At 45.3% G+C, this 26333-nt stretch overlaps 1 protein-coding gene across 2 annotated transcripts in view; it reads right to left on the bottom strand.

Moving 5' to 3' along the window:
- MYH15 (myosin heavy chain 15) overlaps positions 1 to 26333 on the bottom strand; it is a 142002-nt gene that overhangs the window by 105350 nt on the left and 10319 nt on the right. The window contains exons 3-9 of one of the 2 annotated variants that reach the window (XM_053304969.1): positions 25414 to 25517; positions 23164 to 23307; positions 21658 to 21814; positions 15924 to 15951; positions 4327 to 4420; positions 1808 to 1828; positions 569 to 661 (exon numbers count right to left, since the gene is read on the bottom strand). In XM_053304969.1, the coding sequence (XP_053160944.1) occupies positions 569 to 661; positions 1808 to 1828; positions 4327 to 4420; positions 15924 to 15951; positions 21658 to 21814; positions 23164 to 23307; positions 25414 to 25517 (641 nt within the window). Of the gene's footprint in view, positions 1 to 568; positions 662 to 1807; positions 1829 to 4326; positions 4421 to 8789; positions 8875 to 9684; positions 9746 to 15923; positions 15952 to 21657; positions 21815 to 23163; positions 23308 to 25413; positions 25518 to 26333 lie in introns of those variants that run through there. The other variant, XM_053304970.1, reaches the window with a different exon arrangement.

Genomic DNA, 26333 nt, shown 5'->3' on the forward strand with positions numbered 1-26333 from the left:
TCCTTTGGCAACATAACAATCAGATGGCAACATAACAATCAGAATCCTTTGTGTTTTTTGTCTTGACAAATAAGTAGCAAAATGACTGCCAAGGGCGAATACTGAAAATTGCTCAAGATAAAAGTCTGGTCCACTAAGCACTGAGTGGACAGAAGGTGGGCAGGAGTCAAACCTGAACCTACACACCTCCAGCCTCAAAGGCAGGATGCCTGAGTACCAGTTGCAGGGGAGTACCTGCAGGAGAGAGGGCGTGCCCTCAAATCTTGCCTGTGGCTTCCAGCAGCATCTGGTGGGCCTCTGTACAAAACAGGATGCTGGACTAGATGGGCTTTGGGCCTGATCCAGCAGGGCTGTTGTTATGTTCTTAGGATATCATTATATGCCTTATACTAATGTAAAGTAAAGTAAAGTAAAGTTGTGTCCTCGAGTTGGTGTTGACTCCTGGCAGCCACAGAGCCATTTGGTTTTCTTTGGTAGAATACAGTGTACTACTGCCCCTCTATTTATAAATCAATTGTTATTAATGAAGCTAGATTGGTAAACTGCCATAGCAATAAAGTGTACTTACAAAACGTGAAGAATTATCATTTCTCAGAGTTTTAGCGTTCCCAAAGGCTTCCAAAGCTGGGTTTGCTTGGATGATTTGATCTTCCAAGGTCCCCTTACAATGCAAAGGATTGAAATACATTTAATAAATCAACAGCACATAAAGGCTTAGATGTTTGTCAAGCTGAACTTTTTCATCATCATTATTATTAGTGGCAAAGTAATTCCATTTGGAAGTGGAGTTAGTACTGTGTGCTTAAAATATGAAGGCAGCTGAAGGCGATTTATAAACAAGGTGATGCTTCGTTATGCTCAAGTAGCTCTCCCATTGTCTTGATCTACTTGCATGGAATATCATTAGTGGAGAGAAGCAACTTGTGACAAAAGCTTCCAGTGATACTTCTAATTATTGTCTGAAAGTATGGTTGTGCGAAACAAGCTGAGAGTTGGGTTGTTCCTTTGAATTCCTTGGCACTCTGAAAGTTGTGCATATGTTTTTGCCTTATAGGTTTGATATCTAGGTTAATGATGATTATGCTTCCAATCATCATTAACCTAGATATCAAACCTATAAGGCAAAAACATATGCTTCCAAAGTCTGTTGTCAGCCGACTTGATGCTGAAGCCATACATCAGAAGTGGGGAAAAGAGAAAAAAAGGAGCAAGTCTGAGTAGGAGGAGAAAACACAGGTTTCATGGGTGGAGTGAAATATGTGCTTTTCGAGTAAAATCAGTAGAACTTAAGGAACACATCTTTGGCTGGGCCACACCTATAAAACCATAAAAAGTGAGAAGCACTAACTATAAATCAAGTTATTAGAATTGATGTAGAAAACCAAAAATGTGTAGGATGACACTTCAGTTGAAAGTTTCAGACAGGAGTGAACAAACAGTGGGGTGGGTGGGGGAAATCCCTGGACCCCTGATGGATAGGGGCCCACCGGCTGAGTGACGGCTTGCACCTTGCACTCCTGCTCTGAAGAAAAAAGTGTGGGGAGTGAGGAGGCACCAATTTATTCTTTTTTGTGCCTGGGTCCACTCCATCCTTGCTATGTCCCTGGCTTCAGACCTATATTTACCACAAAATTCCTATGATTTTGAACTGGTTACTTTTTGACTTATGACAAAAATAAATCTTAGCAGAATTTTGTTTGTACAGATATGACTGATGCAAATGATGTTAAGAGCATTTTACAGCATTCACTGCATTTCAGAGAATTCACAGAGGTCAGATTCAAGAACAATGAAATCATCTACTTACCCCAGTCTTGGTGGCTGGTTGCTACCAAAGAAACAGTTAAAAATAGGTTTAAATAAAGAGCGAATGAAAGACACACAGATAGCAAGTATAATTAAACCCTATTTATCAACACGTTTCTATTTGTCACTTTGCACAGGCCTTATTTATTCTGCTACTGTATGTCTTTATAGGAAACAGTTATACTTTAGATATTTCTAAAGCTAAATGACCAATTAATTACTTAATTGCCCTGAACCAGCAAGAGGTATCCACGCAAAGAATAATGCTTCCATATTTGGGTCTTCCTGCAGGATACAAACACAACTGTTGTACTCCTCTTCTTTCTGTCTCCCATACATCCAGAACCCAACCACAGTCAAATGGTATTAAGCCATTAATCCTTACTATGTTTCTGACCAAAATGCCCAGTATTGGAGTCTGACGCTCTAGCCACTAGTCCAACATGCTAGTGTTGACGCAGAGAGCCTGATGGAGCTACTCACTATATCTACATGGCTCTGTTGTGCTATATAGGGCAAAGAGAGAGCTGAAGTGTGGAGTCCCACAAGGCTCCATACTGTTTCCAATGCTTTTTAATATCTACATGAAACCACTGGGAGAGATCGTCAGGAGGTTTGGTGCTGGGTGTTATCAATATGCCGATGACACTCAGATCTACTTCTCTATGCTGACCTCATCAGGAAATGACATATCTTCCTTAAATGCCTGCCTGGAGGCAGTAATGGGCTGGATGAGGGATAACAAACTGAAATTGAATCTGAATAAGACGGAGGTACTGACTGTGGGGGGTCAGGACCTGAGAGATGGTTTAGATCTACCTGTTCTGGATGGGGTTACACTCCTCATGAAAGATCAGGTACGTAGCTTGGGAGTACTCCTAGACTCAAAGTTCTCCCTGGTTTCTCAGGTTGAGGCAGTGGCCAGGAGCGCTTTTTATCAGCTTCGGCTTATACGTCAGCTACGTCCATTTCTAGAGGCAAATGACCTTAAAACAGTGGTACATATGCTGGTAACCTCCAGGCTTAACGCTCTACTTGGGGCTGCCTTCTTATGTAGTCCGGAAACTACAATTGGTACAGAATGAGGCAGCCAGATTGGTCTCTGGGAGAACACGAAGGGACCACATAAAAATGGTTTTAAAATAACTGGAGTGGCTGCCAATACTTTTCCAGGTGAAATACAAAGCACTGGTTATTACCTATAAAGCCCTTAACAGCTTGGGCCCAGGCTATTTGAGAGAGCGTCTCCTTTGTCATAATCCCTGCCACCTGTTACGATCTTCTAGAGAGGTCTGGTTACAGTTGCCACCAGCTTGTTTGGTGGTGACACAGGACCAGGCTTTCTCTGTGGCTGCTCCAGGGCTTTGGAATATGCTCCCTGCTGAAATAAGAGCATCTCCTTCTCTGTTTGTTTTCAGGAAAAAACTCCCCTGTTTTCTCAGGCTTTTAATTAGAATTAATTTTAAAAATTTTAAAAATTGGTTTTAATAACTTTATTCTATTGTTTTTATTGTCATGTATTTTAATTTGTGACTTTTAAATATTTTATATTTTGTACACCGATTAGAGATTTCTATATCAGGAGGTATAAAAATAGGATAAACAAACAAACAAAGATGAAATCCACTAATGCAAAATGTGAGCACCATTAACAACAGTTTCAGAAATAAGAGAGAGGTGGCTGTTAATACATCACCAGTCATGGCACAGTGTCATCTCTCGGATTCCCAAGGGATATTTATACCACAGAGCCAAATTGGCTTAATAATCTTTCCTTTTCCCAGGGAACAGTGGGAACTGTAGTCCTATGAGAGTGCTAAGGGTTCAACAAACTACCATTTCTGGAATTCTTTTGGTGAAGTGATAATGGTAAATTGGTATAACACTGATACTGTTATACTACTGATAAACTGATATAACATTGATTATATAAAAATCATTTTTCAAACCAGTAACAAAGATTGGCAATAACTGGCCTCACCTGGTAAAATTTCATGAAAAGTAAGTACAAGATGGAAATAAATAATGTTCACTGAAGTTTCTCCTTGCTGGGAGAATTTCACAGTCAAATTTATCAGATGAATTTATCAAATTCATTTTGTGATAAGTTACAATGAATCTGTGTTTCAATTTGATGAGTTTGTATCAGTTATGAGAGATATATCTTTGTACAAATGAAAAGTATGTGATAATTTAAAAAAAAATGTTTTAATGTGTTGTGTAGATATGCTTTCCGATGGCAGAGTTACCAGCTGCTGCAAGGCTCACAGAATGGAAACAACTCTAGTGGACCTTGATCATCTGAAACCCTGGACAGTATGTTGATACACAACAGCTAGAGTCACTGGGAGAAGATTTGTGGTCTCTTCACCACCAGAATTCCAGCTTCTTTCTACTAGTTCCCATGAAAATAGCAAACATGCTGACTGGCAGTTACCATGGCTTGGAGACAGAGTGTCTTCCAGCTGTTGGCTAATAAATATTAATTGCCCAGAAGACAACAGTAATTTGAAAACTTACATTCTTTTTACCAGGTTCACCAATCGCTGCTACCGTGGCAAAGTACTGAATGACACGTTTCGTGTTCACAGTCTTGCCGGCACCAGATTCCCCTCTATAAAAAGGGAAAATTGCATTATATCGGGCATTTCACTGTAATCAGTCTTGTCCACTTATATGCTTAAAAAAACCCACAAAACCCTCAAAGGGCAATAATTTGAATTAAAGATATCAGACAATTTCTCTTTAAGGGGCGAAAAGAGGAGGAGAGCTGGTCTTGTGGTAGTAAGCATGAATTGTCCCCTTTTCTAAGAAGGGTCTGCCTAGGTTTGCATTTTGATGGGTGACTACAAGTGAGCTCTGCAAGATATTTCCCTTAGGGGATGGAACGGAGCATTGGTGTTCACTTACCGTGAAGGCTCCTTCTGGTTGATGTTGCCAGGGACACCTCTGGGTTATCCTTTCCCACTAGCTCCAAGGCAGGACAGATTCGATTGGTTGTAGAAATTTCAGCCACGCCTCCTTGGTGCTAGGAGGATAACCCCTCCCAGTTCTTGCTGTCCGAGAGAAATACTGGTACACACCAAAGACGGACTGGACAATAAATAAACATGTGAAAAACAACCAGACTGGAGCAGCACACAGGGTTCTTGGGCTAGAGGCAAAGAGCGGATCGGTATACCCTGCGAACCCCGGAGGGAGGCCTGAGAAGGGACTCTCCACGGGAGGAGGCCAGGAGCGCCAAACTGGGTGGGTCGAGGTGTCCCTGGCAACATCAACCAGAAGGAGCCTTCACGGTAAGTGAACACCAATGCTCCGTTCTCGGTTGAACTGTTGCCAGGGACACCTCTGGGACATACCACAGCTTGTCCAACGCAGAGGGCGGGTGCGCTCCGGCCTACTCCCGAGGGAGAACCTGCTGAAGCACCCTTCTTCCAAAGGACGCCTGAATATCGGCGTAGGATTCGATCTTGTAGTGCTTAGTAAACGTAGAGGGATTGGCCCAAGTGGCGGCTCTGCAAATGTCCTGGATTGGGGCATTAGTTGAAAAGGCGGCTGAGGTGGCGGCCGCCCTGGTAGAGTGCGCCGAGATGCCTGAAGGCTGGGGTAAGCGAAGTGTCTCATACGCCAGCGAGATACACGCCCTTATCCATCGTGCGATAGTAGGTGCTGATACGGGCGAGCCCATTGATCTCGGGTGGAAGGAGACGAACATTTGGTCCGTATTTCTGAATGAGGCGGTGCGGGCGATATATTTCTTGAGGCAGCGCCGGACATCCAGGTTATGCCAGAGTTTTTCCTTCTCGTGGACCGGGCGCGGGCAAAAAGAAGGGAGGAAAACATCTTGAGACTGATGGAAAATTGGGGCAAAATGAAGGTAGGAACCCATCTTGCGATGGGTGGAAGGGGGACACCACCTTTGGCCTCATGAAGGGGTCTGGAATGAGCCTGATGGCCTCTTTCTGAAATATACAATGTGCCTTGTTTTACAGACAGCACCTGCAGCACCGAGAAGAGCCTTGCTGAAGTGATGGCCACCAAAAAGGCCAATTTAAACTGTAAGATCCTGATCAGAATAGCTGCCAAAGGCTCCAAGGAGTGAGCTTGCAATGCCTTGAGGACAGTATGTAGTTCCCAAGAGGGTAACGTATGCACTGTTGGAGGTGACATCAGCGAGGCACCTCAAAGAAACTACGCTGGTGAGGATGTGACTGAGACATTTTGTCTTTTCTACTGAGAGCAACTCCATCAACGGCAATGCCTGCCGTTGCAGGGTATTCGGACATAGTCCCTTGTTGAACCCTTCTTGTAAGAAGAGCAGGAGATGAGATAACTTAGCCGTGCCCTTCGGAACGGAGTTGCGAGACATCCAGCGAAGGAGTGCTCCCAATGTATATTGATAAATTCTCTCTGTCGATGGACTTTACGACGCCAGCATAGTGCTGAGAACTCCCTCCGAGTAGCCATGTTGGCTCAGGACTCGGCACTCAGTTTCCAAACGATGAGCCGAAACCAACATGGATCCGGGTGTAAAACTGGACCCTGATGGAGCAGGTCCGGGGTCTGAGGCAACTCCCAAGGTGGCTCCACCGCCAGATGGAGGAGCTCTGGAAACCAGGGTCTCCTGGGCCAGAATGGTGCCACTAAGAGTACTCTTGCTCGAAGACACATCCATTGCAGGACTCTGGCCAACAGAGGTGTCAGAGGATACGTATAAAGGAAAGCGTCTGGCCATAGACTGGATAGGGCATCCACTGCCATCGCCTCCCTGCATGGAAATCTAGGCATAAACGCTGGGGATTGTGCATTCTTCGGAGTCATGAAGAGGTCTACCTCGGGCATGCCCATCTTCTCTGTTATCTGGGTTAAAACTGATGGATTTAGAGCCCATTCCCCCAGTTGGATGTCAGCCCAGCTTAACCAGTCTGCAAACAGGTTCAGCTCTCCCTTGATGTGGTGTGCCATCAGGGAAGGAAGGTTGCTCTCTGCCCAAGACAGCAGAAGGACAGCCTCCTGGTGAGATGACCTGGACCCCCATTGCTTGTTTACATATGCCTTTGCCGTCGTATTGTCGGTCTTTACAAATACTTCAGTGCCTTGGATGATCTCCTGGAATGCTAGTAGCGCTAGGCAAATTGCATGGAGTTCCCTCCAATTTATGTTGTGAGAACGCTCCTCCGTGTTCCATAGCTGCTGCGCCAACTGGTTGAGGCAGTGGGCTCCCCAGCCCCTGTCAACTTGGGTCTGTTGTTCTGATGAACATCTGTGGGTCCAAGAAGGTCTTTTCCCAATTCAGGTTGCTGGAGTTGATCCACCAGCGGAGAGAGTGACGCAGGTCTGGTGGCAACTTTATAAGCAGTCTACACTTCCTTACGATTGCCTTCTGGTGGGGTAGGAGAAACCACTGGAGGTCGTGCAGATGAATTCAAGCCCACGGAACTGAGTCTGGTGCGGCCACCATCAAGCTCAGCAGTCTTGACAAGGAAGCCAGAGGAACTCTTGGATTCACTAGGACCAGGTGAACCTCTGTCTGGATAGTCTGTAACCTGTCTGGTGGAAGCAAGAGGCGGTCCACTAAGGTAACTATGATTACCCACAAATGGCGCAGCCTGTGGCATGGCGTCAATTGACTCTTTTCTCCATTTATGATGAAACCATGGTTCGAGTGTTGCGATAGTTAAGGACCAAGTCCTGTTCTGCCTCTGGGAGAGATCTCGCCTGCAGCAACAATTGACTATCCCTTTCTGACAGAGTTGCGCCACCAGTGGTGCCAACAACTTTGTGGAGACATGAGGGGCTGCTGTATTGAAAATGCCTTCCAGCATATCTAAACCGAAGGTACTGCCTGCTTTCCGGGTGTATAGGAAGATGCAGGCAGGCCTCCCTTATATCTATGGACGCGAGCACATCCAGATGAAAGAGTGCCTCTGAAACTGCTCTTAGAGTTTCCATCTGGAAATGAGTTCTGTGGACCCATCTGTTCAAAAAAATTTAAGTCTAAAACAGCTCTCCTTGAACCGTCCCTTTTTGGGACGGTAAATAGGATAGAGGTGTTTTGTTTTGCTGTTTTGGTTTGTTTGTTTTGTTTTAACACCCTCTCCCTCCTGTGCCAGAGGCACTGGCTCCACTGCCCTGATGTCCAGGAGGAGTTGGATTGCCTAGACTATCGGCAAATGCTTTGAGAATGCTTTTGACCTTAGAGTGGGGATAAAGCAGCAGGGGGAGAGGAGTGAAACTCTATCCTGTAGCTGTGATGGATCAGCTGCAGAACCCAGTTGTCTGAGGTTAATCTTCCCAGGCTGGGGCGAGGTGAGACAAATGCCCTCCAAGCCTGAAATGCTTCAAGTCATTGTAGTGGCTTTTGCTGCTTTGACTGAGCAGCTTGCTGTTTGTAGGTACCAAACCCTCTAAAGGGTGCTCTCTGAGGATTCCAAGATCCCCTCTGGAATTTTGTATCTCTGTCCTGGCCCCTGAAGGGCCGGAAGCTATGAAAGGACCGATTGTATTGGAAGGGCCTTTTAAAAGGCTGTTTATCAGTCTTTTTATTGGTTGAAGGCATTGTCTTTCACTTATCAGACGATTCTACAAGAATGTCTTGTAGGGCAGACTCACCAAAAAGCTTCTTGCTGTCGTAAGAGACGGTAGCAAGGTTTAGCCTAGAGGTAGAACCAACCTGTCCAATTTTGAGCCACAAGTGGCGTCTGCCAACAAATGATGAAACCGCCTCTTGCGCTGAGAATCTAATCGTATCAAGAGTGGCATCGGCTATAAGGGCCTGCGCCTTCTGGATCTTGAATAGTTGCTGTCACATCTTAACTGGGTCCCCTGGAGGATCACTCAGAAGATTGACCACCAATAATAAGGAGTCACGGGCTGCCCTGGATGCTGCCGCTGTTGCACGGACCACCAGGCACACGTTCTCATGACACGATTAAATGACAGCTAGACCTTCTGGTCAGCTATGTCTTTTAGAGAAAACTCACCCTCTCGAGATGCCAAGGAATCCGACACCAATTGCGAAATCGGGGCATCCGCATTTGGTGTCCTCAACATATCTGTAGTGGTTTGCTGAAAAGAATAAAGATTGTTAGCCATGCACACAGCCTTGCAGCTGGAAGCTGGTGTCAACCATTCCTGTTTGACTACATCCACAAACAACTCTGGCATGGGCATCAGCCTGTCCTTGGGGTGTGCTCTAGGAAAGACCAAGTCCCCTTTGGCACAAGAGTCAAAACTCTGCCCAGCCTCAGTCCCACTGTTTTAATAATTTTGAACATCAGTGGGCTGAAGTCCTCTGCCACAAAGAGGTGCTGTGACACTGAGGCATCACCAGTGTCCTCCCCTCCAGACCATTGGGTCCGGATCAAAACCTCCTCCTGCATTAATTGGGTCTTCAGGGTCAGAAGGCAGATTAGGCCTCTCTGAGTCTGCAATGACTTTTTTTTTGGGGGGGGAGGTGCAAGTAAACCCCTAGGGCCCCCAGAGTCTGATCAGAAGCATCAGAGGAATGGTCCCATGCCACCTTGCCAGACAACTTGCCCAGCAAACTATGCTTAAGCTTGCTTTTGGCCTTCTTGGGAGAAGGACTGACAAACTCGCTAGGTGAGGAGCTCACACTGGGTGATTTATGCCTTCTCCCCTTTGTGGATCTCTCACTCCTCTTAGGGGGCCTAACCTGGTAGATGGTGCCAATGATTGCATTGCGAAACCATGCCAGCTACTCAGGTGGCAGCACAGACTTAGGTAAAACAGCAGAGTTAGAACTGGAGGCTTCTTTAGGCCCAGTCTCTGCAGCAGACTCCCCCTGCTGGCCAAACTCCATAATCACAGTCTTAGGCTTTTCCCGCCCTTTTAGAGACTGTCTCCCTTTTACATTACCGGCTCCTTCAGGTAAAATGGAGGGATTCTTCGCAACCGTCGCCATCTTAGGAACAGAAGATGCCTGTGATGGCCTCGCTGCCCTGCCGGTCAGGTTGCTAGCCAGCTCGCCAATCCGCCTAATCTCTTCTGAGGTTGGTGGGGCGTTGGCAATAGGGAGCCTCCCAAAGCGCTCTTCACAGCCACTTCAAGCTGCCTGCAGCAGCGTGGCGCGCCGGGCCGCAGTAGAGCGAGTCTCGCAGCCCGAAGGCGGGATACTCGATGCGGCCCCTTCGACAATCGGGACGGGCGGCTCGAGAGCGGCCATCACCGACGCGGTAAAATTACGCCCTTCCAGGGGGGACTCCGTGGCCCACAGATGAGAGACGGCCGATCACGGACTGTCAACTCACTGCTGGCGAATTTTTCAGGAGGTTTTCGGGAGGTCGGAAAAGCGGCCTTGCTATGCAGGGCCTGCAGCAGCCTGCGCCAATGGGGCCTACAAACGGCCCTGAAGCCTCCCAGGCTGAAAACATTCAAACTCTTCCCCTTGTTGGAGAAATTGCTCTGTCCCTCTCTGACTGGCTCCAAGCAACGGAGAGGAAAGAGGAGATGAGGGGGGAGAGAAGTGTGGGGGGGAGAGAAACAGACGAAAGAAGGGCGGTTTTCTTTCTTTTCTTTTCTTTTCAGATAATAGCAAGTAATAAAGATCAGGGACAGAAAAAAAAAAGGATTTGGAGAACAGAATACTGTAGTTAGAGAAGTAATATCAGCAGAAAATAGAGAGAGCTAGAAAAACGCTGCCATGGAGCTTGCTGAGGACAGAAAGAACTGGGAGGGGTTATCCTCCTAGCACCAAGGAGGCGTGGCTGAAATTTCTACAACCAATCGAATCTGTCCTGCCTTGGAGCTAGTGGGAAAGGATAACCCAGAGGTGTCCCTGGCAACAGTTCAACCGAGAACTGTAGCTCAGTGAAAGAGCATCTGCATGCTTGCATGCTGAAGTTCCCAGTTTCAGTCCCTGGCATCTCCAGGTAGGACTGGGAAAGACTCCTGCCTGAAATTTTAGAGAGCCACTGCCAGTCAGTGTAGACAATACTGAACTAGATGGATCAGTGGTCTGACTTGGTGTAAGGCAGCTTCCTATGTAATTGTGCTCCTATGACTGTTCCTTCCATTTCTGTTTATAGGCAGGATGCAGGTGTGCAGCCAGGCAATGTCCTTGCTTATAACATAATAACACAAAACCAGCACTGCTTGATCAGGCCCAAGGCTATTCTAGTCCAGCATCCTGTTTCACACAGTGGCCCATCAGATGCCTCTGAGGAGCACACAGGCAGGAGGTGTATTGTACTGGGGCTGGTGCTTTTTAATTTATTCATAAATGATCGAGAAGTAGGGGTAAGCAGCGAGGTGGCCAGATTTGCAGATGATACCAAACTCTTTTGGGTAGTGAAATCCAAAACGGATGCCTCTGAGTACCATAGGGATGTGCATAAAACCGGTTCTCCCGGTTCGGTTCGGATCCGAACCGGGTCCGAACCGGACCAGGGTGGTTCGGTTTTGGTTTTGCCGAACCACCCCCCCGGTTCGGTTCGGATCCGAACCGGTTCGGATCCGAACCGAACCGGTTCGGATCTCAAAAAATAGCTGGTTTGAAAGGGGACCTTGTGTTCTACCTGCAACCCAAATTTCAAGTCGATTGGACCTTCCTCTGATTTTTGGCGATTTTTTAAAGTTTTAGTGACTTTGGGGCAGTTCGGGGGCATAGCATGGGATCTGGGCAAAAGGAGTGGGGTGGGGTGGTAGTGCCTAATGGTTGCAGGCTACCACCCCAATTTCAGGGGGGTTGGGCAAAGGGCTGATTTTTGGTAAATTTCTGAAAATTTCATGTCTTTGGGGCAGATTGGGGCAGATTGGGGCAGAAAGTGGGGGCTGGGGCAGAATAGTGGGGTGTGGTGGTAGTGCCTAATGGGCGGAGGCTACCACCCCAATTTCAGGGGGTTTGGACAAAGGGGTGATTTTTTGAGAATTTTTGAAGTTTTAGTGACTTTGGGGCAGTTTGGGGGCAGAAAGTGGATCTGCCCCAAAATAGTGGGGTGGGGTGGTAGTGCCTAATGTGTGGAGGCTACCACACCAATTTCAGGGGGATTGGGCAGAGGGCTGATTTTTTGAGAATTTTTGAAGTTTGGGTGTCTTTGGGGCAGATTGGGGGCAGAAAGTGGATCTGCCCCAAAGGAGTGGGGTGGGCTGGTAGATAGTGCCTAATGGGTGGAGGCTACCACCCATCCCCAATTTAAGAGTGATTGGGCAGAGGGGTGAATTATGGTGAATAGAAAAGGTGTGAATTCTCATTCTATCATAGCAAATGAGATATTTTTCAATTAAACAACTCTCATGACCCCACTTTCACTTTTTCACACTTTCCTTTACTATGAATAATATGAGGAAGTAATCAATTTAGCACACTTCACCTTATGAAGACAAACCTCATACAAATAAATTCACCATAATTCACCCCTCTGCCCAATCACTCTTAAATTGGGGATGGGTGGTAGCCTCCACCCATTAGGCACTATCTACCAGCCTACCCCACTCCTTTGGGGCAGATCCACTTTCTGCCCCCAATCTGCCCCAAAGACACCCAAACTTCAAAAATTCTCAAAAAATCAGCCCTCTGCCCAATCCCCCTGAAATTGGGGTGGTAGCCTCCACCCATTAGGCACTACCACCCCACCCCACTATTTTGGGGCAGATCCACTTTCTGCCCCCAAACTGCCCCAAAGTCACTAAAACTTCAAAAATTCTCAAAAAATCAGCCCTTTGTCCAAACCCCCTGAAATTGGGGTGGTAGCCTCCACCCATTAGGCACTACCATCACACCCCACTATTCTGCCCCAGGCCCCACTTTCTGCCCCAATATGCCCCAATATGCCCCAAAGATATGAAATTTTCAGAAATTTACCAAAAATCAGCCCTTTGCCCAATCCCCCTGAAATTGGGGTGGTAGCCTGCACCCATTAGGCACTACCACCCCACCCCACTCCTTTTGCCCAGATCCCATGCTTTGCCCCCGAACTGCCCCAAAGTCACTAAAACTTTAAAAATTCACCAAAAATCAGCCCTTTGCCCAATCCCCCTGAAATTGGGGTGGTAGACTCTACCCATTGGGCACTACCACCCCACCCCAAAATTTTGCCCCTGGGCCCCTTTTTACCCCCCCGAATCGATTCGGATTCAGATTCGGATTAAATCCAAATCCGAACCAAATCAAGGGTGATTCGGGTGACCCAGATTTGGGCACAAAACAGAACAGGGGTGATTCGGTTCGGGTCCGAGCCAAATCACCCGAAATCCTGAATTGCACACCCCTACTAAGCACACACACAGAGAAGAAGCAGGAGGCGGAGTGTGGATTCTATGATAGCATATTAGAGTGGATTGATGGTGTCTCATTGAAAATCTCATTTGCTATCATAGAATCCACACTCAATACCTCAGAAACAAGAGAACCCTGTACCCATGGGGGTGCCCCTACCAGAGATCCCTGTACCCCATGGGTTAGAAACCCATGGGGGTGGTTGGCACCCTATGTGCACTACACCACCACTTGCTCTGGGCCACCCCAGCACCCCCATGTGCACTTATAGGGCTGCTGAAAGCTCCATTATAACTTATTATGAGGAAAAACCTTAAAGACGCGTAAACTTCAAAAATCACTTAAAAATCACCTCTTTGCCCAATTCCTTTCAAATAATTCTGATAGCTTCCTTGCCCACCCTAGGAACTACCACCCACCACACTGCACTCTATGACACCCCTTTCCCCCCGATGTGAAGCTATACATTTGCTGCAATCCTAATTATTCTCTATGAGGAATTCAAAAACACTTAACAATTCACCAATAATCAGAGGAGTGTCCAATTGCCTTGAGATTTTTTGGGTGGTAGGCACCCATGCCTGTCTACCACCCACCCTGCTTTTGTGCTCCTAGGTCCTCCACAACAGGGGATATGGACTGGTTCGGGTCCCATTATACTCAATGAGAAAAATAATTAAAAATATTTCAAATATTCATAAAAAATCATAGGGGTGTCTGATTGCTTCAGGGTTTGCATGGTTGTTGGCATCCATGAGTGCTCCACAATAAGAAATAATGGCCTGGTTCGGGTCCCATTATATCCTATGAGAGAAAAATAAAAATATTTTTCAAAAATTCATAAAAAATCGTACGAGTGTCCGATTGCTTTGGGGTTTGGGTGACAGGTACCCCTGGGTGCCAGCTACCATCTGACCAATTTTCAGCTTTCCGAACCGATCCGAACCGGTCCGAACCGGTTCGAAACGAACCACCCCCAGTTCGGTTCGGATTCGAACCGAACCAGGGGTGGTTCGGTTCGATCCGAACCTCCGAACCGGAACCGGTTCGGACCCGAACCGGTTCGGATCCGAACCGGTTCGCACATCCCTAGAGTACCAGTTGCAGGGGAGTAACAGCAGGAGAGAGGGCATGCCCTCAACTCCTGCCTGTGGCTTCCAGCAGCATCTGGTGGGCCACTGTGTGAAACAGGATGCTGGACTAGATGGGCCTTGGGCCTGATCCAGCAGGGCTGCTCTTATGTTCTTAGGTGAGACCATGCCCTCTCTCTTGCTCTTGCTTTCCTGAAACTCGAATTGAGAGGCATTGTGTTTCTGAGGCTGGAAGTGGCCCATAGCCACCAGACTAGTGGCCATTGATAGACCTGTCCTCCATGGATTTTTCCAAGCCCCTTTTAAAGCCATCCAAGCTAGTGACCATGACTACATCCTGTGGCAAATAATTCCATAAATTAATTATGCACTGTGTTAAAAAGTACTTCCTCTTAGTCCTAAATTTCCCAACCTTCATTTTCTTGGGACCCCTGTTTCTAGTGTTGTGAGAGAAGGAGAAAAATTTCTCTCCACTCCATGCATAATTTTATACATCTCGATCATATCTCCCCTTAGACAAGGCCCCTCTAAATAATTCTGTGGCCCTTACCCAAATCAGTCTCTGGACTAGTCCCCTCCAGGTCCCCCCTCAAGATGAAGCTAAACTAGGCATGGCACATCTCTTCCACTGAACACTGCCTAAAATAGATTGTGATGTCTTCCTGAGGAAAGAGATGATACAGGTATCTCTCTATTGAGGTCATTATGTCTTCCTCATCTCTCCATTGCATTGAATAAAGACATTGGTGAACTCTTCACTCTTTTAGTTATCTCTTTTTCCAACCAGACTTCTAGTTTACAATGTCACATGTCAGTGCAAAAGGGTGATTAAAAAAGGCAGAAATTCAGTAGAACAGATTAAACCATTCCTATCACTATGCTGGCCCAAAGCTATCCTTGTTGGATTATTTGTGTCGGGCATGTAGTGGTAAAAGATGGGTACATTTAGAAAAACATGTTCCTTAATAAAAACTGCTTTAACTATGTGAATTTTTATTTGTTATTAAATATTAGAATATTCTATTGTGGTTGCTTAATAAAAATAGTTTGCAGTTTTAATCATGTGAATTTTTATTGAATTTTTTAAAAAATACTGATTTAGAATTCCAATTTCTGTAGACTTTTGCACTACTTCAGTAAAAGTATTAAAAAGTATTAAAATTATATTTAAAAGGCCATTTAAGCTTTATCAAAGATGGACCCAGCCTGCTCCCCTTTTTGTCAGGGCCCATCCTAAACTTTTAGGTTAGCTATAGGCCTAACAGGACATCATCATCATCAGTAAAAGTACTAACAGTTTTCATAAACTCTGACTATAACCTGAGTATTAGAACACTGCAATCCAAGGACAATGTTCACTTTCTCCTAATACCAGAACTGAAGAACATTGGCTGACATACTAAGGAAAATTGTTTGAGTAAGTTCCCTCAGTATTATTATTATTATTTACATTTATATCCTGCTCTTCCTCCAAGGAGCCTAGAGCGGTGTACTACATTCTTGAGTTTCTCTTTCACAACAACCCTGTGAAGTAGGTTAGGCTGAGAGAGAAGTGACTGGCTCAGAGTCACCCAGCTAGTTTCATGGCTGAATGGGGATTTGAACTCGGGTCTCCCCGGTCCTAGTCCAGCACTCTAACCACTACACCATGCTGGCTCTATGTCAGCCATTGATGCCATTTGTCAAATAAGATGTATTAAATCAAGTTCCTTCAGTTTCATGTGCTCAGTCAAACAACAGTTTGCAAAGTTCACTTTTGCTAGTGTGAGCAACTAAAAAGTGCCACTTACGTGATCAGCATTGACTGGTTCTCTCGATCTGCAAGAAGAAAAAGAAAAATAGAATGATAATCTTGATGATACTTGTTATGTAAGTATTATGGATTGTTACTGCAACAATTCTATGTCTAAACAGAAATCAGTAAGAAGAAGAAGAAATCCTTCCAAACAAACTTCCAGGATCCATGTCAAGGTAGGTTTCTTGTTCACTAATTTCTTAAGTGCTTTGGTGAAACTCACTATTCTGGACATATGTTGGCTTCAGGGCCAGCTCCAAGTTTCAGGAGGCTCCTTGTTAAAAGAAGTCCCTCCATTGTTTTAGACCTGAGAAACTGAGTAAGGTGAGCCCTGAGAAACTTGTTCCACCACCATCATCACTACCAACAACAACAACAACAACACATAATGGTTATGAGCACAGAGGTGGTCTCAACAGTGAGTTGTTCTAAGGGCCATGGGTCTTTGGCAGCTGCCCAGCTATGCTGACACTATTCCAGTGTCAGCCCTAGGGGGCCTGGAAACATAACCAATATTGGTCCCTGTGATTAATTTAGTTCCATGTGGATCCCTGCTGTGGAGATGACTGCAAAAGCTGTTGCATGACTCCATCCTGAATAGGGTAAAAATGATTCAACTGGGTCAGTTTCTTTGTAGAAATTCTACAAACAAAACCTGCTTTGGATATCAGCAGGATTCTTTGAAGAATACAAGAATGAAGACAGCAAAGCAGCAAATATAGGATGGATTTGGAAGAGTTTGGGTTAATTAGCATATCAAAGATAGAAAATGCAGCAAAATAAAGGCATTCAAGGTTAGATGTGTTAGATGTTTCACCTCTTCTATGCAAACAACATGAGAAATGCAGTAAAATGGAGGTCAAGGTGTCCTCTAGTGCCACTCTGTGGCATATCTACTTAACAATCCATTTTGGAAATCCACTAGGGGGAAAGTCATGAAACTGACATCATATCAGACAAGCAGATGATTTATTTGCAAAATTCAGTAGGAAAATTAGAAGTACTTGGCTCCTTGAACCCACGTAGCTGCTGAAATGTTGTACTGACTCAGCAAGAATGGGAAACTAAGTTCCAGTCCAATTTTCAGAGATCTAGACAAACTAGACTAAAAAAGATAAGGAAAGATGTTTTGCTCGCTCCTCCATTAACAATAGCTCTGAAAGGGGAGGCACCTCACATATAAAGATAGCACAATTATAAGGATCTTGAAAACAAAACATATTTACTATGCCAAGCATAATTATAGACTTCAGTTTACTTTCTTACCTATTAACCTTTATTATAATTCAGCTTGCTCCAACAAAATGTACAAAACATGAATTTGCCCCATAGGTTGATACATTATATTTGCTTCATTGTTGTTGCTATATAAACTGCAAAAACTCAATCGTACTCTGTAAAGCTCAACTTTTAAAAGAAATGAACAGGCTCCCAAAATCACTTGGCAGCATACAAGAATGTCTAAGGCTGGGCAAATATTAGTGTCCCCAGCAATAAGGCATGCATCACCACTGCCCTCTGATGGGAGAAATCTGATGTGCTGAAATCTGCAGCGTTCTCTATGGGATAAACACTATTTGTCAGTTCTGGCAGCTGGCCATATTTTATGTTATGTTTTATCATTGCTCCTGAGTCTATATTTGTTCTGTACAATATCCCATGCTCAGGTCAAGATGATGATTTTGACTTATGAAAAGCATTAGCTTTCTAGATATTTAGGTAATTACTACTCCCTTATAATCCATCCCGTTGCTCCCTTGACACGACATCTCTGCAGTCAGAGCCTAAGCAGATGTTATGGGAAATATATGGCTGCTGAAGATCCACATCAGCTCCACAAATCTCCCCAGTAATGTCTAGCAAAATAAATGTGTGGTGTGACATGATTGCAATCAGTGTTCCCCCATTCTTCTACAGTTCATTGGCTACTGCTTGAAGAGAAAATGGGATGCTGATTGCCATGGCATCATGTCACACACTAGACATTACTAAGGAGATGCATGAGAGAGGCACATGCTGATAGCAGACACACATCCCCAAAAATGTCTAGAGGAGCATTGCAGCCAAAATCAGGAACATTGATTTCAATAGGAAAGGTGAACACACACTTAACTCTCTCTCTCCCACTTCAACACTTGATTTGGCTTTTTGGTTCATTGTTCGTGCTGCATTGTTTCTGCTTAAAGAAGACTGGCTAGCATCCTTACTAATGAAGCACTTGCATGATGAGCAAAACTGTGCTAGTGCAAGCTTTGTACTAAACACCAGGAATTTTTAACCCACCCCTGTAGGGATGGTGGACCTATTAGGATGGTCCATCCAGAAAGGCTGCTGGACCCTGAAGGGTTCCTAAAAGCCTTGGAGGGTTTTGAAGCTGGTGCAGCCAGTGATTCTGTCAATGTCCTGGTGGGAAACTGGAATAGGGAACTCACCAGGACAGTAGACACGATTGCTCCTAAGCGTCCCTTCCAACCTGCTTCTAAAATGCCCCCCTGGTATACTGAGGAGTTGTGGGGGCTTAAGTGGCTGGGTAGGTGACTGGAATGCAAGTGGAGGAGAACTTGGCTCAAATCTGACAGGAAGCCACATAGGACCCATTTGAAGGCTTATGCAGTAGCATTGCATGCAGGAAAAAAAAATATTTTTGTCTGCGTGCATTGCATCCACAGGTTTGCGTTCAGCAGAGCTATCCTGGGTTGTGAGGAGTTTGTTTTCTGCTCCTTCTGCTTTAAACCAGTCCCTGAAAACATTCTGCTGCGATGATTTTAATGGGTTATTTGCTGACAAAATTTCCTGTATCCAGGCCGACTTGGATTCCACTACTTTTTCAGGGTTTATGAAGGAGGTGTCCAGCAATCCCTCTTGTAGTATTAGATTGGATCAGTTTCAATCTGTGACTCCTGAGGATATGGACAAGCTGCTTGGGGTGGTGCAGCCTACCACTTGTTCTCGGGATCCTTGCCCAACATGGCTGCTTCTAACTAGCAGGGAGATTGTTGTAGGTGGCCTGGTTAATATCATAAATGCATCGCTGAGGGAGGGTAGGGTGCCTCCTTGTTTAAAGGAGGCAATGGTTAGACTGCTTCTTAAGAAGTCTTCCCTGGACCACTCAGCAACAGATAGTTATAGGCCAGTCTCTAATCTCCTTTGGTTGGGCAAGTTGATTGAGAGGGTGGTGGCCAACCAGCTCCAGGCGGTTTGGGAGGAAACTGATTATCTAGACCCATTTCAAATTGGCTTTAGAGCTGGCTATGGGCTTGAGACAGCCTTGGTCGGCCTGATGGATAACCTTTACTGGGGAATCTTTTGGATCTCTCAGCGGCATTCAGTACCATCGACCATGGTATCCTTCTGGATCACCTGGGGGAGTTGGGGATAGGGGGCACTGCTTTGCAGTGGTTCCGCTCCTATCTCTCGGGTAGATTCCAGATGGTGGAGCTTGGTGACAGTTGCTGCTCAAAACAGGCACTGTTATATGGAGTCCCTCAGGGCTCCATTCTGTCACCAGTGCTTCTTAATATCTACATGAAATTGCTGGGTGAGGTCATCAGGAGATTTGGTGCAGGGTGTTGTCAGTATGCTGATGATGCCCAAATCTACATCTCCTTTTCATCTTCATCATCAGGAAATGGCATTAATTCCCTAAATGCCTGCCTATTGGCAGTAATGGGCTGGATGAGGGATAACAAATTGAAAATGGATCCAAGCAAGATAGAGTTGCTCATTGTAGGGGCTCAGAATTTGAGGGATGAGTTAGACCTTCCTGCACTGGATGGAATTGCACTCCCCTGGAAGGAACAGGTACAGAGCTTGGGAGTACTCCTGGACCCAGGCCTCAGCCTGGTATCTCAAGTGGAGGCTATGGCCAGGAGTGCTTTCTATCAGTTTTGGCTGATTTGACGTTCTTTGAAGAGACAAACTCAAAACAGTGGTGTATCAGCTGGTAACCTTCAAGCTTTACTACTGCAATGCGCTCTATGTGGGGCTGCCTTTGTACGTAGTTCGGAAACTTCAGTTAGGTCAAAAGGCAGCAGCCAAATTGGTCTCTGGGGCAACCTGGGGAGACCATATTATGCCTGTTTTGAAACAGTTGCACTGGCTGCCGATATGTTTCCAGGCAAAATACAAAGTGCTGGTTATTACCTTTAAAGCCCAGAATGGCTTAAGTCCAAATTATCTTAGAGAGCACCTTCTTCTGCACAATCCCCAGTGCACATTAAGGTCATCTGAGGAGGTCTGTCTTCAGTTACCACCAACACATCTGATGGCGACTCAGAGACGGACCTTCTCTGTAGCTGCCCCAGGGCTGTGGAATGCAGTCCTGGCAGAAATCCGTAATCTGGATTCATCATTGGCCTTCAGGAGAGCCCTTAAGACCTATTTGTTTGGCCTGGCCTTCCAGGGTTTTTAAACTGCTTTTTAACCATAAAGTTCTGGCCTGGGTTTCCAGGGTTTTAAAAACTATTTTAATTGTTTTAATAATTGTTTTATGTTGTTTTTACAGTTTTTTTATTTTAATAGTTAATTGATTTTAGTTTTGTTTTAATGTAAACCGCCCTGGGCAATTTTTGGAAGGGCAGTATAGAAATAAAATAAAATAAAATAAATCATTTTATGCCATTGTTCCAGTTGAACAATCGTTCCATTTTAAACACATGAGATGTGCAGTAGTGTGACACTAGTCTGGAATGCACGCTTCAGACAGTGCAAGAAGCTAGCACAACAGCTTTGTGCTAGTATGACATCCTTCTACAAGCACTTCTTTAGTTAGGATGTCAGCCACTAAGTACTGTATTAATTAATTAAATTATTTATTTATTAGTATTAGTATTAGTATTAGTATTCCCCTTCCGGCCAAAAGGGGAGCAAAAGGGGTGTCCTGGTCTAGTGATTACTTGTGGTGGTGCTGGGAGCAGGCAGGGGGTCACTGTCAGTGACTGCTATGTGCATGCAACCCCATCATGCACACATAACTAGTTCCTGACATTGGCAGCAATGGCAAATTGTTTGCAGGAGGCCCACATGAACACTGGAGCTCTTACAATACTTTGGACTTGCATAATGCAGTAGATTTTGTCAAAGGCTAACGTTGCTAAGAAAAGCTACCATTGCTCAGCTCAATTATTCCTCTTTTTCTGTCTGGACAGCCCCTTGGAAGCCAATTATAAATAACAGTGGATTTATTCTCACAACCTCCAACAATTATATTATCCCAAATATAAGTGAAGATTGAGTGATTTGTTGAAGGTCACAGACCTTACCCTTTCCAGATTCCTCAACCCTTACGAACATAGGAACATAGGCAGCTGCCATATACCAAGTCAGACCATTGGTTCATCTAGCTCAGTACTACAGAGACTGGCAGCGGCTTCTACAAAGCTGCATGCAGGAGCCTCTCTCAGCCCTATCTTGGAGATGCCAGGGAGGGAACATGGAACCTTCTGCAAGCAAGCATGCAGGCGCTCTTCCCAGAGCGACCTCATCCCCTATGGTGAATATCTTACATGTGTTCTCCCATTCAAATGCAACCAGGATGGACCCTGCTTGGCAAAGGGGACAATTCATGCTTGCTACCCAACCCAAGACCAGCTCTCCTCCCTCCTGATGTAATGTCAAAATGTGTTTCCAATCGTTTTTCTTTCTAATACTTGACAAATTCTATTCCCTTTTTAGAAAGTAAACTAGTTATGTATAAAATAAGGAAAGTGTGAGCAAATGAAGCTACTTACTGCGCAGCATGTCATGGTATGCATTATCTGCAATGGAGAAGATGTGAGGAGGAGCCTCTGAACGTCTCTTGCCTTTGTAAGCCCCAACAACTTCTGTCTTGTAGACAGGAAGCCATTTGTAAGGGTTTACAGTCACACAAAAGAGCCCCGAGTAGGTCTAGAAAGAAAATCAGAAGAGAGCGGTGAGAACTTAGATAAAGAGTGTGTCACCAGCTCTTCTAATGTCAACTGAGCTCCAAATGACAACAATAACTCCAAATGGGCTGGAGTTATTGCTCTGGCCCATTTCACCCATTGATCCATTTTATTGCCAGAAGGGTGGCTGTTTTTTTAATAAGAGAAGACTGGCAAAACCTGACTGTCTTAACATGGAAATTGAGGGGAGGGGAAGTATTTAATGCCCAACCCTAAACACACAATAAGGAAGTAAATTCCATTGACAACAATGGGACTTGCATCCAAACTATGAGGTCATGCACTCGACTTCCAGCTGCCGCTTGGGAGGGCTGCTGGGAAGGCAGGAGATTGCTTGCCTTCCCTGGCAGGTGAGCGGCAACCATCTTTGCCTTCACCGTGCTGCATGCCCACAAGCAAACGCAGGAGGACTTCTCCCTCCCACATACCAGAAGGCCCCATGCCACAAGCATGGCAGCTGCTCGCATTAGGGCAGCCACCACGCTCGGCACAGCTGCCCTCACCCCATCCCCCCACCCCCGCCGGAACACTACCAGAAATTGTGGTGTGCTGGGCAGAAGCCTTTTGACCCGGCAGCAATCATTCACATGATCACCTGCCAAGGTTCAGTGCCCTACAGTCAAAAGGTCAGGCTAGTGGGGGCAGAAGGGCAGGGATTGGGAACAATCCCAGTGCTCCGCCTGATCAGCCCAGCCCAGGCTGCTCTAGCTGTGTGAACAGCTTTAATGTGTTTCAGTTGGGAGTATCATTTCAGGGCTGTGTTGATCACAGTCATTGGAAGGCTGTGAAGATGGTTGGATGTTTTGAGGGATGGGCCTACTCGGGGCCACTCTGAATTCCATCCCTGCTCCAGGAAATGGCAAGGAGCTGCCTGCCCTCTTGTCACAGGGATCTAGGTAAGCCCCAACTTCTGAGATGTCACCACTTAGCAAAACAACTAGAGGTCAGTGTCAGTCCAACCACAGAGACAAAGTAGGCAGCTGCCTGGAGTGCCCACATTTCATTGATTGATTGACTGATTGATTGATTGCATTTATGACAGGGGCACCTGCCTCAGTGATGTGAAGATTGTTGAGAAAGGCCACTACTTATATTTCTAGGGGGTGCACATTAAGGCAGCTTAGCTGCTTGTCTCTTTTGTATTCCCAGTGGCAAAATCAGGAGCTTTTTGATCTCCATCAGTTGCCCGAAGCATAGACACAATTGTAAAGGGGACACATGGACACAACATTGCAAATCTATTGATATTTTTCTTGTATAAAGAAGATGTAATGTGTTTAAAATATAAATGCAACAAATGATCCCACATACATAGATCATCCAGTTACTGTAGCGTTTATTCAAATTGTGTAGCACTGATGCCTCATTGAGATGGGTCAGCATAGCCATATCTTCAATCATGTCAAACTTTGGAGGGTTCATCTGTTGAACATCATCTTCCTTCACAGTGACTGTCTGCAAGAAAGGAGATCACCTTGACTGCACTCTTCACACACTCCCATTATTAAAGAAATAGGGGGTGAAATGAGCTGACAGCACACATTCTGGTCTCTTAAGAATAGCAAAATTCAAAAGGAAACTACATTAAAATACATCTCTTATCTGTTCAACACTACTACCTATTGTTAAAGCAGTAGTACCCACAGTTTTCAGATAGCTATGAGAATCATGTTATCTGATGCTGTGACATATAAAGTGATAAGAAATAGAGAACTGAAGTTATAAGATAAATACAATTTATACCTACCTAAGACTTTTGAAAGGTTGACTCAGCTGTTGGATATCAAAGAGCATAAACTGGATAAGAAATACTTACTCAGCTGTTAGGCATTATTTACAATGATTTAGCAGTTATTTGTGGATACTTTTTAATCTCCTTCTCCTTATTATTATTTCAGCAATTGTTAAGATATTATATGTCTGTGCTTAATATATTGTGTTTGTACATATGATATAAAATACATATGATATAAAAATATGTCAAATATACTAAAGCCTTGGTAAAGATAAAGTGTGGCTTAAAGTCAGTGCTGACTCCTGGTGACCACAGAGCCCTGTGGTTGTCTTTGGTAGAATACAGGAGGGGTTCACCATTGCCATCTCCCGTGCAGTATGAGATGATGCCTTTCAGCATCTTCTTATATCGCTGCTGCCTGATATAGTACCAGCAGGGATTTGAACCAGCAACCTTCTGCTTGTTAGTCAAGCATGTCCCTGCTGCGCCACTTAAGGTGCTGCTGTTTACCATTCAGCCATTAGACTAGCTGGGTGACTCTGGGCCAGTCACTTCTCTCTCAGCCTAACCTACTTCACAGGGTTGTTGTGAGAAGAAACTCAGGTATGTAGTACACCACTCTGGGCTCCTTGGAGGAACAGCGGGATATAAATGTAATAAATGTAATAAATGAATGAATGAATGAATGTACAAACACACTATTGCTTCAAGAAGCTGCCACCTGGAGAGAGATTTGCATGATTATGTTTATGCAACGGAAGTGAAGGGAGGGGTACAGGCTGCTGATATACTTTCTCCATACAGACTGTGGGCTGGTCCTGGTACCTCCACTTGCACATGTGGTCAGTTGTAAATGGGCCATAGCTCAGTGGTAGAACATCTGCTTTGTGTGCAGAAGGTCCCAGGTTCATAAGAACAGCCCTGCTGGATCAGGCCCAAGGCCCAACTAGTCCAGCATCCTGTTTCACACAGTGGCCCACCAGATGCCGTTGGAAGCCACAGGCAGGAGTTGAGGGCATGCCCTCTCTCCTGCTGTTACTCCCCTAATCCTGGTACTCTGAGGCATCTTGCCTTTGAAGCCGCAGGTGATCTATAACCCTCCAACTAGTAGCCGATGATAGACCTCTCCTCCACGAAGTTATCCAAACCCCTCATAAAGTCATCCGGGTTGTTGGCTGTCACCACATCTTGTGGCAGAGAATTCCACAAGTTGATTATGTGTTGTGTGAAAAAGTACTTCCGTTTGTTGGGAGAAGAATTTATCTCAATCCACTTTCTCCACAACATCCATGATTTTATAGACCTCTATCATGTCTCCCTCTGTCATGTCAATCCCTGGCATCTCCAGGTGGGGATGAAAAAGATTCCTACTCTAAACCAAAGAGAGCCACTGCCAATCAGACAGAGTAGACAGTACTGACTAGACCAATGGCCAGACTTGGTTTAAAGCACTTTCCTATGTACCTATGGGCTCCTTCAGCTGAGATCCAAAGGAGGGGCCTGCACATGTGGGAGAGAACTATAAAGGAGCTGGAGCTTTTGGCTGCAGTGTCTGCCACTGCTAAAGATGCAAACTTCTGTTCAGTTTTAAATGAGGCTTGACTCTTTCACAGTAAAATCTCATGTGGTGAAAACAGCAAGGAAATTAGAATCAGCATGCAGTTCTCTCCCACATTTGCATGTTTCTTCCATGGATGCTTGCTTCTTTTTACTTCAGCCCTTGTAGACTCATCTGCAGCAAAATTGGCTCCTATGTCCTCATTATGTCTAGTATGTTTTGCTCTTGTGACTAATCAAACAAGGCGGGGTGAGGGAGGGCTCCTTACCTTCCCATCTGTAGTCTCAACAGTGACTTTGCCACCTCCACTCTCCTTAATCTCCGCTTCAAGATAAGCTTTCTTATCATCTGGAATCCAGCATTTCTTCTTCCCTAAAAATGAAATTAGTCAATCAGTGGTATGTAAATACAGTCACTAAACCATATGCTTTTTATATATGATTTTCTGTTGGGCTGTTTATTAAATGCCCAGGGCACAGACTCAGTCATCCTTACAACAACCCTTTTAGGCAGGATAGCATTAGCTAGAACTCAGACTGTGAGCCCTTGGGGTCAGGGGACAACCACCAGCTCTCCTCTCAAGGCCAAGCAGCTCCTCCTCCTCTGTAAACAACTTGGAGAACTTTTTTTCTCAAAAAGTGGTATATAAATAGTAGTAGTAGCAGCACCATATGAGGGAGCTGATATTAAGAGGAGAGCTGGTCTTGTGGTAGCAAGCATGACTTGTTCCCTTAGCTAAGCAGAGTCTGCCCTGGTTGCATATGAATGGGAGACTAGAAGTGTGAGCACTGTAAGATATTCCCCTCAGGGGATGGAGCCACTCTGGGAAGAGCAGAAGGTTTCAAGTTCCCTCCCTGGCCTCACCAGGATAGGGCTGAGAGAGGTTCCTGACTGAAACCTTGGAGAAGCCACATCCAGTCTGTGAAGACAATACTGAGCTAGATGGACCTAGGGTCTGACTCATTATATGGCAGCTTCCTGTGTTCTTATGAGAGCTAGTGACTTCCAGCCAGTTAAGAGCTCAGGTGAGACTGCAATCTGGACTTTCCAGCCTTGCTATTACTTTTCAGACAGAAGAGGCCAAACCTCACGCAGCCTTGAACAGCAACTGCTCTGTGGCCATGTCTGCACTGCAAGCTGACCTTTTTCTATCCCATTCAGTGATTAACCAAATGGTTGATTAAACTC

This window comes from Hemicordylus capensis, chromosome 3 (assembly GCF_027244095.1).
Source record: "Hemicordylus capensis ecotype Gifberg chromosome 3, rHemCap1.1.pri, whole genome shotgun sequence".
In the NCBI taxonomy this organism is placed as follows: Eukaryota; Metazoa; Chordata; class Lepidosauria; order Squamata; family Cordylidae; genus Hemicordylus; species Hemicordylus capensis.